We start from the raw sequence: 15,117 nt of genomic DNA on the forward strand, positions 1-15,117 counted from the left end.
AACCCACTGAGCCACCCAGGTACCCCCATTGGGGAATTCTTTTAAGAAATAAATATCCCTGGGGCCCCTGGGTGGCACAGTGGGTTGGGGCCTCTGCCTTCAGCTCAGGTCGTCATCCCGGAGTGCTGGGATTGAGCCCCTCTGCTCAGCAGGGAGCCTGCTTCCCCTTCTCTCTCTGCCTGCCTCTCTGCCTACATGTGATCTCTGTCTGTCAAATAAATAAATAAAATCTTTAAAAAAAAAAAAAGAAAGAAATATACCAGTTTTACATAGTCTTTCAGAAAATAAAGAAATATGAGATCATATAATATAGCAGAAAAAAATGAATGTGATAATCTACATGACCATATTAATCAATTTAAAGAAATACTAAAAAGAATTTCTTCAGGATAAAGAAAAATGATATTAGAAGAAACTTACCTAAAATTATATAACTATATAGTTTATATATACTCATAATTACTTATATAAAGATAGGGTAAAGAAAATGGTATTTGAAGAAACTTATATAAACTTACATAAATATATAGTATTTATATATTTATAAGTATTTATATAAATATAAAATAATGAAGGCTACCAGAAATAATACTGGGTATTATTTAGGGTAGATACTAAAAGATTAAGAAAAACATTTGACAAAATTTACTAAAAATTTGTGATAAAAACTCTCAGGGGACTAAAAATAGAAGTGAATCTTTACAATCTTATGAAAGCCATCTACAAAACCCTATAGCTAAGAACACACTTAATTGGGAAAGACTAAACGCTTTCTCCCTAAGATCAGGAACAAGGATGTCAGCTCTCACCAAGTCTATTAATATTGTATTGGAGCTTATAAGCCAGTGCAATAGATCAACTACAGGGATTAAAAGGCATAAAGATTAGAAAGAAATAAGCATTATGTTTAATTACTGCAATTTTTTGGTTTAAAAAATCCTAGGAATCTGCAAAATAACTAAGATGTAATAGTAAGTTTAGCAAGGTTGCTGGATGCAAGACAGTGTACAAAAATAAACTGCAATTCTATAACCTAGTAATAAAAGTTTTTAAAAAATTTATATTCTACTTAGAGTAGCATCAAAACATAAAACACATAGGAGTGATTTTTAATAAAAACAGGGCAAGACTTCTGAAAAATACAAAATATTGAGAGTAACTAAAGTAGACTCTGATAAATTGAGAAATATGTTTATGGACTAGAAGACCCAGTATTGTTGATAAGTCTATTATTCTCAACTTTATCCAGACTTTGAAATAAAACCCCAGTTAAAGTTCTAATGGACCCTCAAAATGGCTAAATTTAAAAGATTGATAACATAAAATGTCAGTCAGGTTGTGGAATAATGGGAAATCTCATTCATTGGTATTAGTCATAGTAGAAATATGTATAACCAATTTAGAAAACATTTGATAGTACAAGGTCTATGTGTGTGTGTATATATATATATATATATATATATATATATATATATATATATATTCTATCAGTCAGCAATTCTACTTCTCGGTATTTACCCAAGTAATGTCACTCCTAGGAATATATACCATAAAAAGGGTTGTACAAAATTATTTATAGCTGCATTATATATGGTAGTCAAAAACTGGTACCAAATCAAATATCTATTAACAACAGAATGGAGAGATAAATTGTGATATATTCATACAATGGACTACTACTCAGCAACAATGGATACACACAATAGCATGGATAAATCTCAAAAACAATCATGTGAGGAAAAGACCTCAGACCCAAAGAATACATACTGTATTCTTCCATGTATAAGATATTCAATAAAAGGCAAACACAGTATGTGACAGAAATCAGAACAGTGCTTGTCTGTGGTGGGGTGAGAGTATTGGGGAAATTTCTGGGGTTGTATATACACCTGTGTATACATAGACAGAAACACGTATGTATTATATGTATATAGTTTTTAATAAATTGTATATCTTGTTGGCAATGCTTGTTACAAAAGTCTACACCTTTGTCAAAGTGCAGAAATGGTACCTTAATATGTGTGTATTTTATTGTAGGTGAATTACACCTCAAATGAAAAAAACATGAGTTCTCATCAGTTGTCTGTTTTGGTGTGAGCAGGCAGAGGAGAAGCCCACTTATCAGCAAAGTCAGGACAGCTAGCTGGCCACTTAATTGAAAAGTTTATTAAAATAATCATTTAAGGGGCGCCTGGGTGACTCAGTGTGTTGGGCCTCTGCCTTCGGCTTGGGTCATGATCTCGGGGTCCTGTGATTGAGCCCCACATAGGGCTCTCTGTTCAGCGGGGAGCCTGCTTCCCCCTCTCTCTTCGTCTGCCTCTCTGCCTGCTTGTGGTCTCTCTCTCTCTGTTAAATAAATAAATAAAATCCTAAAAAAAAAATTTAAAAGTATATATGTTCATATAGTATTTCAATACTTTATTTTAATGTAAAACAAATAAACATATATCTCATATATATACACTTATATTAAGATAAAACACACACACATACGTACATACCTTCACTGGCTAATCTTTTGATATATAGGTAAGGCCATTTTTCTTTGATTTGTGTTCTACTTTGTCATTCTTGTATAAATCATCACCACAACACATCATCTATGATTTCGAGTGTCAATTTCTTTAAAAAGGAATAAGAAATTAAATTCAGTGTTGAAGCAGTCTAAATGCAAACTCCTTCTAGGTTTTTATAATTTTTCCCACATTCTACATCTTGTGAGTCCTGTCACTGACTTAAAGACTTTTTTTTTTTTGTGCTGCTCCTTCCATTTCAATTTCCAAATCATTCGACTTTGTTTTCATAACAGAGTGACAACTCTCTTTTTCCATTCTTATTTGATTTGTTTATATCGTATTTAATTTAACTGCATCATCACAATAACCATACAATCTTGCATTAAGGCACTGCTCAGATCCCTGTAACTTCTCATTTAAGCCCAAGATAATGGCCTCCTTCCACATCCATCAAGATGTAGTAAGGTCACAGTCACGATAAAGTCCATGTAATAACAGAAGGTAAAGCTTTGTCTTTTTTTTTTTTTTAAGATTTTATTTATTTATTTGACAGAGAGAGATCACAAGTAGGCAGAGAGGCAGGCAGAGAGAGAGGAGGAAGCAGGCTCCCCGCCGAGCAGAGCCCGATGGGGGACTCGATCCCAGGACTCTGAGATCATGACCTGAGCCAAAGGCAGCGGCTCAACCCACTGAGCCACCCAGGCGCCCAAGCTTTGTCTTTTTAATCTATAAACCTCTTCAAGGGTCCCTCACCTTCCTTGCTCTCTTTGCCTACCTTTTGCCCCACCAGCTAAAATTCACAGTGAAACTTGGATACTTGATACTTTCACACCTTTCATGTCTATGTTCTTTCTTTTCTCTGAAATGGAAAGGCAAACATTGTTTAGAGATCTTTACAAGCATTTTTTCCCTAAGTGGCCACTAAATATAATAATATGGTACCCAGCTTTTTTAATATTCTGGAGAATGCAGACTACAATACTGATAAGATACCACTATAGGCCCTTCGGAAGCAAATGAGTGGTCATGAAGAACTTCCATCCTCTGCTGGGGGAAATGTGAACTGGTTCACTCTTTGGAAAATGGTGGAGCATCACCTAATCAAACTGAAGGTATGCAAATACTAGCACTTACTCTTCTAGGTCTGTGTCCGGAGATGTGTGCTCACACCTGTACAAGAATGTTTTTGGCAGCAGGATTTGTAATTGTCCCAAACTGGAAGCAAGCCAGATGCTTTTTCTTTAAAAAAAAAAAAAAAAAAATTTTTTTTAAAGATTTTATTTATTTGGGAGAGAGAAAGTGGAGAGAGGTCAGAGGGAGAAGCAGACTCCCTGCTGAGCAGGGAGCCTGATGTGGGACTCGATCCTGGGATTGCAGGATCATGACCTGAGCCAAAGCCAAAGATGCTTTTCAGTAGCAGAATGGATAAATGGTAGCATATCTACACAATAGAATATTATGTAGCAATGAAATGGTATGAACTAGAGGTACACACAACAAAATGGATGGATCCTAGAAACACTATCAAGTAAAGAAAGGAAGGCACAAAACAAAACACAGAGTACGATTCTTTCATATAAAGTTCAAAACCAGGCAAAACCAAATTACAGTTTTAAGGATGCATACAGGTAGTACAACAAAAATAACAAGAAAACTATTTCCATAGAGGCCAGGATAGTGGTTACATTTGAAGGTAGGGTGATGCTTGGGCCAGGGAGGGGGTCCTTGAGGAAAGGACTGCTAGGGTGCCAGTCGTGCCCTATTTCTTAACCTAAGAAGAACTTCCATCACAGCCGTATTACAACTTTACAAATATGTGCTATATTCCCTGTTGTGTTCACAGCAAAATGTTTAAAAATAGTGAACGTTTAACATAATTCATTTGATTCTTCTTGTCACCATCATTTTCCATGTTCCCAATTCCATGTTCGGGGATCGGTTTCAAATATATCATTCGTCCTTAGAGGCATGAACAGTGTGATCACTAATTTTCTTAGATTCTTTGGTTAATGATAAGAACGAACTATGGCTAAGAAGAAACAGGAACAGTAACATTCATCAGCAGGAAAAAGAGGGGAGAAGGGGACTATCATTCGTTAGTCGACATTTGAGCAAATTCAGTCATTTAAGTGATCTAATAGAGATATCTAATTTTCACATTAAACCCAATTATTGAAGTTATCTGTAAGTGTGCTTCCTAGTATTTGTCTCTCCAAATCCAGTACAGTAATTCAACTTTTGATTTGGAATCAAAGAAACATTAATAAAAGCTTTTATCGAAAGCCAATTATCAAGATGCCTTTTTTTTCACTCAATAAGTGACTCAGTTGCAAGATGTTGCTTATCATTTCTATTAGCAAAACCAGGCTTGCTGAGATATTTCCACTTATTTTGGTATGATTTATAAAAATTACCCTTGTCATCACCACCCAAGACCATCAGGATTCATCTTGTTTTTTTGTTTTTTTTTTTTAATAGCCCTTATTTTTAAAAAGCCCCTCTTCAGGCACTAATTTTTCATTTTCCATTATGTTGATTACTAAAAATTTCAAAGAAAGAACAGGAAGTTGGCATTGTTTATGATTGGATTTTACACATGAGCACTCGATCATGTATACACACACACATACACACACACGCACACAAGGACTACAGTCACACCACTGGGAGATTTTAGGCTAGGAAAATGAACTCAGTCAGTGCCCATCAGCCTGTCTAGCTGTACATTCCCAGGCCACTCAATGTTAATGCCTCTCACCTCCAGATCTCTCAAGCAATGCCAAACTGTGGGAAAAGTGCATGAAACCTTTATCCATCAGGAGGTGAATAAAAGAGCCAAAACAAACACTTGCCCTTTGGTTGTTTCTCTTTCCTTGGGCTAATGGAATCCATACATAGCTTTATTAGCCAAGCAGAATCATAAAAAAGGGATGTTATTTGGAGTTCTTAGAGAGATGATTTTAGTTTGCTGAAGAAAAAAATTTTTTTTTTTTTTTCTGGAGATGGCTGTGTTTCAGGGACCGAAGAAGTTATATTCCTGCATTTGTAACTACAGAATATATCAAGAAACCACAATTAATTTTTGTCAGCATGATGCTCCAAACAAAAAGCAACACAATATCCACAAATGGTAGCATGGGTAAATAAATAAATTACGGTTTATTCATATAGTGAAGCGGATAGACTTGACCCTAACTGTTCATTTCAGCTATAGGTTATCACATTATCAGACAAGTCTCTGTATTACTAAGTGGTTTGAAGCCAGATTTATCTGTGTAATTAAAAATGAAGTGATAATGAAAGGGTCCCCCACTGCTTTACAAAACAGTGTAGAGGTCCTTTGATTCCTGTGGTAATGACATGACAGATATGCCACAAGAATTCTCACAGCTGTCTCAGTGCCACATGGACAGCTGTTCTGCTTAGAATTCCAACGATAGTCGGAGAGAAATCAGGAAGTTGCGCAATGCTATGCTCCCAGCACAGGAGAGGAGAAGGGTAGGACCAACGTGTGCCCCACCGCTGCCACCAGTTTCGACATGGGATTGTGTAAACTCTGCTTCACACAGAGCTAACCTCCACTACTGAACTGGTAGGTTTAGCAACTCTTGATAACCAATTTAAACAAGGTATACTCCCTTTTCTCCTTAAACTTTAAATAAAATCTTTGACACAAAATAATTTTTTACATAAACATACATTCTGAAGCAGATTAATAAAACAAATACTGGCGGAGCCCCTCTTCAACTTATAAAAGAGAACCTACAGATTCAGTAGAAGTCCTTTGCATCAGGGCACCTGGGTGGCTCAGTGGGGTAAAGCCTTTGCCTTCAGCTCAGGTCATGATCTCAGGGTCCTGCGATGGAGCCCTGCATCCGGCTCTCTGTTCAGCAGGGAGCCTGCTTCCCCCCACCCTCTGCCTGCTTCTCTGCCTACTTGTGGTCTCTGTCAAATAAATAAATAAAATCTAAAAAAAAAAAGAAGAAGTCCTTTGTGTGGTCTTGCAATCCTAACTCACTGTCTGCTCCTCACAAAGATTATCACCGCTCTGTGGATTTCCAACTGTTACCTTTTTCTTTTTCCCTTTTTATAAATACATGTGTGTCCCTAAATAATGGCTTACATAATTTTGCTTGTTCTCACTTGATTCTAGGATAGAACACACTTCGGGTTTTCCTCCTACCATTCAGATTATTCCACCTTCATTCCCTTGCTTTTCCAGCCTTGCAAATCTTGGAAGACACCATCCTGAGATCTCTTTCTAGCCAACCTAAGGGGTTATGATGATCACAGACAGGTTTGTGGTTTTTAATGCCACCTATAAACCTCTCTTCTGAACCTCTCTTCTGAAATCCTTTCTCCTATATCCAACTCCATACACCACCTATTCACTTGAATGTCTAATAAGCCCCTCAAAAGTAACTCTTCCAAAACTGAGCCTTTGATACTCTCCTCCAACATTTTTTTTCTTCTCCACAAACAAATGGAAACTCCATTATCTCTTTAAATATTGCCTGTCTCCTATTCTATTTTTCCATCTGCAAGATTAGATAGATAGGTTGGAAAAGTCTCACACTAGGTCCCATGTGTCTTAACCTCTCAGTCTTCCACCTGGAAATTATCCGCACAAAAGAAAAAAGACTATTTTTTTTAACTTCCTTTTTACTTTATTCAGATCTACCTTTCAGTTTATAAATTCTTCCCATTAGCTGATTACCACTACTACTCAAGCCTTCTATTTTAATTTCAATTAATACATTTTTCCTTTCTAAAAATTCTATTTAGTTTTTTAAAAAATATATCTGTTCATTTTTTGATGGTTTTTTTCTTATATGTTTTAAATACCATATCTTTGAATATACCAAACATTTATTTTGTACTGTGTATTTGAAAATTTAATATTGAAGCCTTTGAGGATGGGGGTCTATTGCTTGTTTTTTCTTGCTGACTTGCACTAGTGTTGACTTATTTTCTGTTGTTCTCTGTGATTTTAGCTTGTGAGTTTATATTTACTGCCTCTCTATTTATGGGGGTTCTTTTAAGGCCTGGATTAAAGGGTATCTTTCTCAAGGGATGATTTTTTTGTCTGCTTTTCTTAGGCAATGAACCCTTTTAAAAATACAAATAAGCAACACAAAATATGCAAATAGTGTAGATTCAGGTACTAAACCATGTGACTGGTAGCCAGTGGCTATTAATTTTCAAAAAAAAAACCTTTAAAAAAGAGAACAAAAAAACCCTAAACCCATGAATAACCATGGCTGAGAATGACAATTTTCCTTGCTATTTGTGTCTTCAATTTTTGTTTTATTTTTGTTCACTATTTGTAAAAGGGTATTGCCTTTCAGGATTCTGGCTTTATGTGAGATGAACTCTTGATTTCTTTCCCTGTTATTCACTGACCCGAAGTTTTGTGAACAATAGGCTCCCATATTTTGTTAGTTTCTAGGCTTCTCTAGAGATAGAAGTTTTAGCCTGCATCAGAGTCATCCAGGATGGGAGATTTTCTAAAATACAGACTGCATGCCCTTAGTCACAACCACTCAGTTCTGCTGTTGTAGCATAAAAGCAGCCACGGAGAATACATTAAAAAAATGCGTGCAGTTGTAGTCCAGTAAAACTTTATTTACAAAAATATGCATCAGGGCATATTTGGCCTGGGGCCAACGTTTGCTGACCCCTTCTTTAGACTGATGTTCTTATTCCGTACCGGGTCACAAGGGGTTTCTTTTGCTTTCTTGCAGGCATGTCTAGTCAGTGAAAAGGGCTTAAAAATATGAAATACGAAATATAAAACTGAAAAGTTTTAGACGTTACATAGCAGAAATTCTAGCATATGGACAGAAATAGAAGTCCTGCATTTAAATTTCTACTTGTTGAAAGAATTTAGGGCAAGACATTTTAAGAAATGACCTTTCCTACAAAGTCTCGTCTCTCCAGTGTCGAAGAGGAGTTTATGGTTAGCCCTTGTTTCTCTGTCGAGGCTTTTTCTACCCCCTGCCCCTACAGAATACATACTCTTCTACTTGACTTGGTTGCCTCAAACACCCTGAATTTGCTGTGCTGTCTCATACTCTCATGACTTCGCACACATTTTTCCATCTTCCAGGTTGTTCTCCCTTCCTTCCCACAGCAAGTTTGGTAAATTCGTGTTATTCCTTCAACCCTCATTAAAAGGATCTCTTCTGTGAGGCTCTTCCTTCCCAAAGCTGCTACTGTCTCCTATGTGTTCCCTCTAATTATGCCCACTATTTCACCTATTGTATTCCACTGTTACTGCTAGATTTCAAGAATGTCTCTTTGCTAGGCTATGAGAAACTCGAGCATGGGAATGAGTTTTATTTATCATTAAATGACCAGTGCCCGGCCCATGTTTTTTACTCAATATATTTATTTTATTTGCTTTTGAAAAATTGAATAAATGGCTAAGCAAATGAATGAGTCTTCAGGGAATGGGATTTTAAACAAACCACTTGTTTAAGGTTTTAATCTATCTCAGTAATCACTGACCAAATTAGAACCTCCTAAACCCAGGCTTGTTTATTATTCTGGTTAGTCAAACCTACATAAAGTCAGGAGTGAAACACACAAGGACACGGGCCACTGCATGCATCCCACCCAGCCAACACCAGGGAGGCCATTTATTGTCTCTAAAATAAAACAAAAGACACAGTGTTTTGTTTCTCTTTTATTGCAACCCATTGCAAGGTCAAAAGATTCACGGAAATATAGAAACTACAAACTGGGTGAATTTCCTTTATCCACTCAAAAAGACATTAAAGACAAAGGACCAGAATTTTTCACTACAGCAATATATTTCATAGTCTTTATTCTGAAAATACTGTTGACATTTTGGAGAGGATAAAAAGCCCTGCATTAAATGTGTTCACATGTATTTATGACATTCTAAGCAAAACAAGAAACTCTATATTGCCCAGAAATCATTTTAAGCCTCATTTCAAAGCATCTAATGAGAACACATTCAACAACCACCGCAGGATCACTCAAGGTGATGCTTTTTTTTTTTTTTTTTTTTTCCTGGTTGTTTTTTTGAGATTAATGCTTTGAGGCTGGATATGATATTTCTACAGATTTCTACAAATATACCAAAGCAGTTTTCCAGGTTATGTTGCATCAGGCTTTCTGGATTAGTCAACATCTTAAGGAATAAGTGCAAGTCCCCCACCCTCCCACCCCCCACACTAAAGCATGTTATAGTGCTGTATTTTAGATTCAAACAATGCAACATTAAAAAAAAAATCAATTATACACTTCTGAAACCGTTTGACAACCGAACTGTAACACTCTGAAGATTATGACAACTTTGAACTGAAATGGCACCATACCTATCATCAATGACTCTCCCTTCTTTTGTCTTTTTTAACTATTTAAAATATAGTGTGACATATATAAAAATTAAACTTTTGTTTATTCACTCAAGCTACTATTACTATACATACTGTCTTATAAATTAGTTTTGGATTAAAAACCAGTTAAAATATTGTGAATTAAAATATTTTTTCAGTGATGGGGAAATGAATATGAAAATGATACCAATTGATGTGCAAGAAGAACTTTTTTATTAATAATAAACAGCTTTTTTTTTCCTTACACAAATTTTATTCCGTTCAAATTAAATTAGTAACCTATGTAGTGATGGAAAAAATACCCTTGGTGCTTACTAACTAGATATTCTTAACTGATTGGGATTAAAAGCAAAAAACATGCCACATCACAAACATGTTGACATAATCAAAGGAAACAGTGTTTACAAAAAAGGAGTCATTATAAATAAGTGAATGGTATTTGAATGTAAAGCTATATTTTGTTTCTTACAGCTAGTATCATTTTAACCATATTGGGACTTACCGAAAGTGAAACTCAAACCTGGTATATCTGTTAAAGACCAAAAAACCAGTTATGTCCACGTTGGGGAAGAATAAATAGCAAACTCAAAAGGCAGGGTTTTGTGTCTAGCTCTACTATGAAAGATAATCAGTCTTTAGCTTAAAAAGGCTCCCTGCTGTCTTGATTATAAATCTAGACACAGGAAAGTTTACTTGAGCCTGAGTCCCTACTATGAATTAATTATAAAGATGTGTGAAATCAAAACATATATTCATTTACTGATAGACATTGTCTTAACTGAAAGCTGACGATCTTTAAACAAAGAAATCCTTATTTCTGATGAGTGTAAACAAAATCTTAAGGAAAAGATTTTCTTAATTTTTCTCTTAACTCATACATTAACCAGCAATAGATCTTTATAGTAGCACAAGAACTATTCAAAAATAACATGCATATATCCAAAAAACCTGTTCTAAAGCCCAAAGCAAAGCAAAAAAAAAAAAAAAAAAAAAAAAAGATAAATCAATAGAAAGATTGTCTACTTATATCTCACTCATTAATCTTCTATTCATGTGACTACCTCCAAATCTCAGGAATATATTTTCATAATTACCAAAATTAACAAAAATAATTAAATGATCTGTAGGTTTTTTCTTTTTAAAATAACTGCACACTATTAATTACATTGGTGCCTTTAATGTGGATAATGCTAAGATTAGCTCCAAATATCATTAAAATATATCTGGACCAGTTACTATCCATGAAATAAAAACTAATACAATGTTAACATAAAACTTAAGTAAAATATTCAGGACTCAACAGAACACATTTGCAGAATAATGAATAATTAACTTTTGTGAGCTGGCCAGGGGAGTTCAGATTGCTGCCTCCACATAAAAAACTTCACAGAAGGCTTTATTTTCTCTAGTCACTACCTCACCTATAGACAGCAAGTCAGCTCCTGCAGGTAGACTGAGGCAGAGCCACAGAGGATGACATGTTCCCTCAGGGACCTGGAGGAAGGCCCCTTCTGTCAGAAAACGATGCAGAAAGAAACTGCCCTGGAGTTCATGCACACGTGCTCATGTACACGTAGAGGAGGGGGTGTGAGAACCTATATGTGTGGGTGTGCCTACAATTTCGCAAAGTACTGGTTTCCTGGTTTCTAATTAGTGCAACATCACTTCTGGTCTGCTCATCATCAGGAGAAGTGCACGATTCTATCTCATCAAAAGAGAAGGCACATGCCTTCCTGTTGGGGCATCTTTAAGAGGCAGTAATTAGAAGATCAAAATAATAGACCAAAGTTTTTTGGTTTTACGGTAAAAAAAAAAAAAAAAAATTTCCTTTAGAGAAATAAGCCTTTGAACTTAAAAACTAAAGGTTCTGTGGCTTTCGAAATCTTTAATTTTTAAGTAAAATAACTCCTAGCTCACCTGGGAACAAATAGCAGTTGCGCTTATGCTATGCAGTATGCAAACAAGACACAAACATACACACTAGGGTACACCCGTAGACATGGAACAGTTAAAACCTTTCCAAGGGATCACCCACCCCAGATCTCCAACTGCCCTCCACCCTGCTGAATGATCCGAGTGGACGAGCGCATGGACAGGAGTGTTAGGAGGAAGCGGCAGACATGTTGGGGGTCCACCCCATCTGATAGGCTCTCTCCAAGGTCCTCTTGCAGTCCTGCAGCACGGTGCTGAAGGTGATGTGGGGGTACTGCTGTACCAGCTGTTCCACCGTCACTTCGTTGACCTGCAACCACAGAAGAGCTGCCGTCACGCACACAGACCGCTGAAACCGCCAGCTGCCCACGTCCTCGGGCGTGCTGTCAGTGGCACTGGGAACCCTCACCCTCACCCTCAGCAGCATGAGAAAGCGTTTTATAAGTTACGTGTTCCTTTTTGTCTGACCTTCCTGATTTCCTAAGTACTGGCGTTCAGTCACCCTTGGAGATTTGGAGATTTTTGAAAAAGACATGAGATATCAAGAAATCAAGTGTGTTTTCTAGAAGCACAAATGGTGGTGACTTACTGAGAGCTTAACAATACCCATGGAAAAGCTAGTGCTTGGGAGGAGAGGCAGTGGTACCATAGCATTCTTATGTGCATTTGACTTCATCATCGACCCGACAGCTTCTTTAGGATAAAACTGCAGCTTGGTACAGAAGATCCACAGGATTCTAGATATAAGTGTTGAGGAAAATGTTTATTTTTCTTTCCTTTAAATGTTAAGGTATTGCAAACTTCAAGTCCCTTTGTGAAAAGGGCTGAAATGTGAGGAATCAATAATTAAAACATACATGGCTGGCAGGTCAGGGATGGCCCCAGTAGACCTTAACCATCAAAGATACCACCTTGATTCTTGATTAGACAAGGCAATCAGACAGGCCTAATTAAAACTAACACCTTTACAATTGCTGTGCTGTGAAGGGATTAATTTGTCAATTATTTTTAAGCTGATTGCAGTTCATATCACAGAAGTAGACAGCTTCCTTCATCCTTTAGATAAATAAATGATTAACCTAAGAACCACAACTTTTAGGTAGCTTTATTTAAAATCTTTATTGAACACTTGGGCATTTTCAAATACATCAATATTTCATTTATCCTGAGTAAGCTGGTCTGAAAGAAGGTGCTTATGATACACAATTTTATGCTCCCTCTCCATGTCTGTCCATTATCGGAAAAGATCAGGACCACCAGGAAAAACCTAAAACAACATCAAACCCTTGCTGTTTGCTTTGAAAGCCTGTTTGGGAGTATGATGACCATGACATTCAGTCATCTGCACTTTTCTGAAATAACATGATGTTTTCTGGGTGATTTGGAAAACTATGTTATATATAATCTTTTTTTTTTTAAATTGAGAATTGATATTTCAACATTGCATTGATGATAATTAATCTGTCAGAATACCTCTCTATTCAAGACTTGTTTGTATTTAAATCAACTTTCGTTCCAAATTCAATCAAACCATGTAGTTAATTCTTTTTTTGTGATATAGATACAGTGTATAACATTGTTTTCAAAAACAAGAAGAAAATAATCTTAAATAAAAAGGAAAACCTGATATACAAGATAGAGTTGAGAAAATGAACTGAAGGCCTTAAGAGGATTTTTAAGCAGTGTTTTTAATTTTTTAATTTAAACTTATGCTCTAAGTCTTGCTTGAGTTGAGGCAGCTTATAACAGTACAGATAAAAGCTCATGTACCATATAGCCCTGCCTATCTCTCTAGCATATTTTTGATACTCCAGTCACCTGACATAATTTCAGATCATCAAAATATCCAAGTTTCTTCTGGTCTCAGGGTCCTTGCACATGTTATTCTCTTTCCTGGAATACTTTTTAATCCACTTTCCCCTAAAAACCCCTTCTTTATGCCTACTTCCTAGTTGTTCTTCAGTTCTCAGCTTCAGTGTCATTGTCCCAGCAGACTCTGACTACTGCCCTATCCTTGCTCCCCTTCTGAAGCTAGGTAAGGATTCCGGATTATTTATTCTTTCGACATTGCCCACTCTGACTTCATAGCACTTACAAAGTTAGTTTATAATTGCTTCATTTAATATCTCTTTCTCCTGCTCCAATGTACAATCCACAAGAGCCAAGATCATTTTTGTGTCCCATAAGTCAGGCCTAGTGATTAGTGAATGAAAGATAAAATAAATACCAAATAATAAAGAAAAAATAGAAACTCAAAGCAAGGCAAAGCCATACACTAATATATTAATCACAAAGACCAATGATTCCCCGGGGAATTCCTATTTGGCTCAGGAATTCCTTTCTTCAGAAGTCTTCCCTAAGCAGGCCTATCTCCCAGAGAGGCTGGGGTAGGTACCCCCTTTCCTGTGCACCTGTGGTGGGCACCTTGCATGGTTTTTCTTGACTTAAGCACTCTCACGTTGCAATCATCTCTTTACTTGGCCTGTCCCTTCCACCTGAATATAAGCCTCCGGGGACCAGGGGACTGCCTTTTATCTTTAAGCCTAGCAAGCTGCACTCAACATGGAAAAGAAACATGGCAACTGTGGTTCATACCATGGACTTCAGAGTCAACCAGAAACAGGCTAGAACCCTGGTTTCACTTTATTTCTTCAAGATTTAGTTTCCTCAACTGTATACACAGGAAAAAAGTACTTAAGTAATAGGATTGTTATAAGGATTAAGTATAATGATATGCTTAACATTGTGACTGACTTAAAAAGGTCCTCAAGTGGTAGCTCAATAACCAATTAATTCATGATATGTTAGGGTGACCAATTCTCTATAGTGATGCTCAATATTGCTCAATTTCTGAGATATTTCAGAAATGAGCTCTGATAACAATCGTTGTAATGTTCAAAATAAAATCATCACGGGGCAAGAGGAACCTTTAAAACGTACTTCATATACAAGCAGAATCTATTATATCTTATTATTCTCTGTGAGAGATTCCAGAACTTTCCTTAATAAAACAGTGCAGGCTTTAAATATCTACTTTCGGAAAAATCCTCCCTTTTCTTCACCTGATGCTCCCCATTCTGTTGTTAGTTTACCTTCCTCCCTCCTGCCATCAACAAACCCGTAAGGATGCAGTTCCCATTAAGAAAGAAATGAAGTCACTTGGTCAGAGAGGATGCCCAGAAAATCTACATTGCATCGCAAGGGAAGAAAGTGTGGTCTGAGCTGCTTGATATTCAAGGAACAGCTACCTGAAAAGAGATGATGAAGAATGGAGAAGAAAAGACATTTAACCCACCCTAAAG

At 36.5% G+C, this 15,117-nt stretch overlaps 1 protein-coding gene across 1 annotated transcript in view; it reads right to left on the reverse strand.

Moving 5' to 3' along the window:
* Positions 1-9,191: 9,191 nt before the first annotated feature.
* The window catches only part of FBXL17 (F-box and leucine rich repeat protein 17), a 504,638-nt gene continuing 498,712 nt past the window's right edge, over positions 9,192-15,117 (reverse strand). Inside the window, exon 9 of the mRNA XM_004778265.2 lies at positions 9,192-12,125. Coding sequence (XP_004778322.2) covers positions 11,985-12,125 — 141 coding nt within the window. The 3' untranslated portion in view covers positions 9,192-11,984. The remainder of the gene's footprint in view (positions 12,126-15,117) is intronic.

The sequence above is a fragment of the Mustela putorius genome, unplaced genomic scaffold (genome assembly GCF_011764305.1).
Source record: "Mustela putorius furo isolate JIRA1106 unplaced genomic scaffold, ASM1176430v1.1 tig00001063_pilon_pilon_pilon, whole genome shotgun sequence".
In the NCBI taxonomy this organism is placed as follows: Eukaryota; Metazoa; Chordata; class Mammalia; order Carnivora; family Mustelidae; genus Mustela; species Mustela putorius.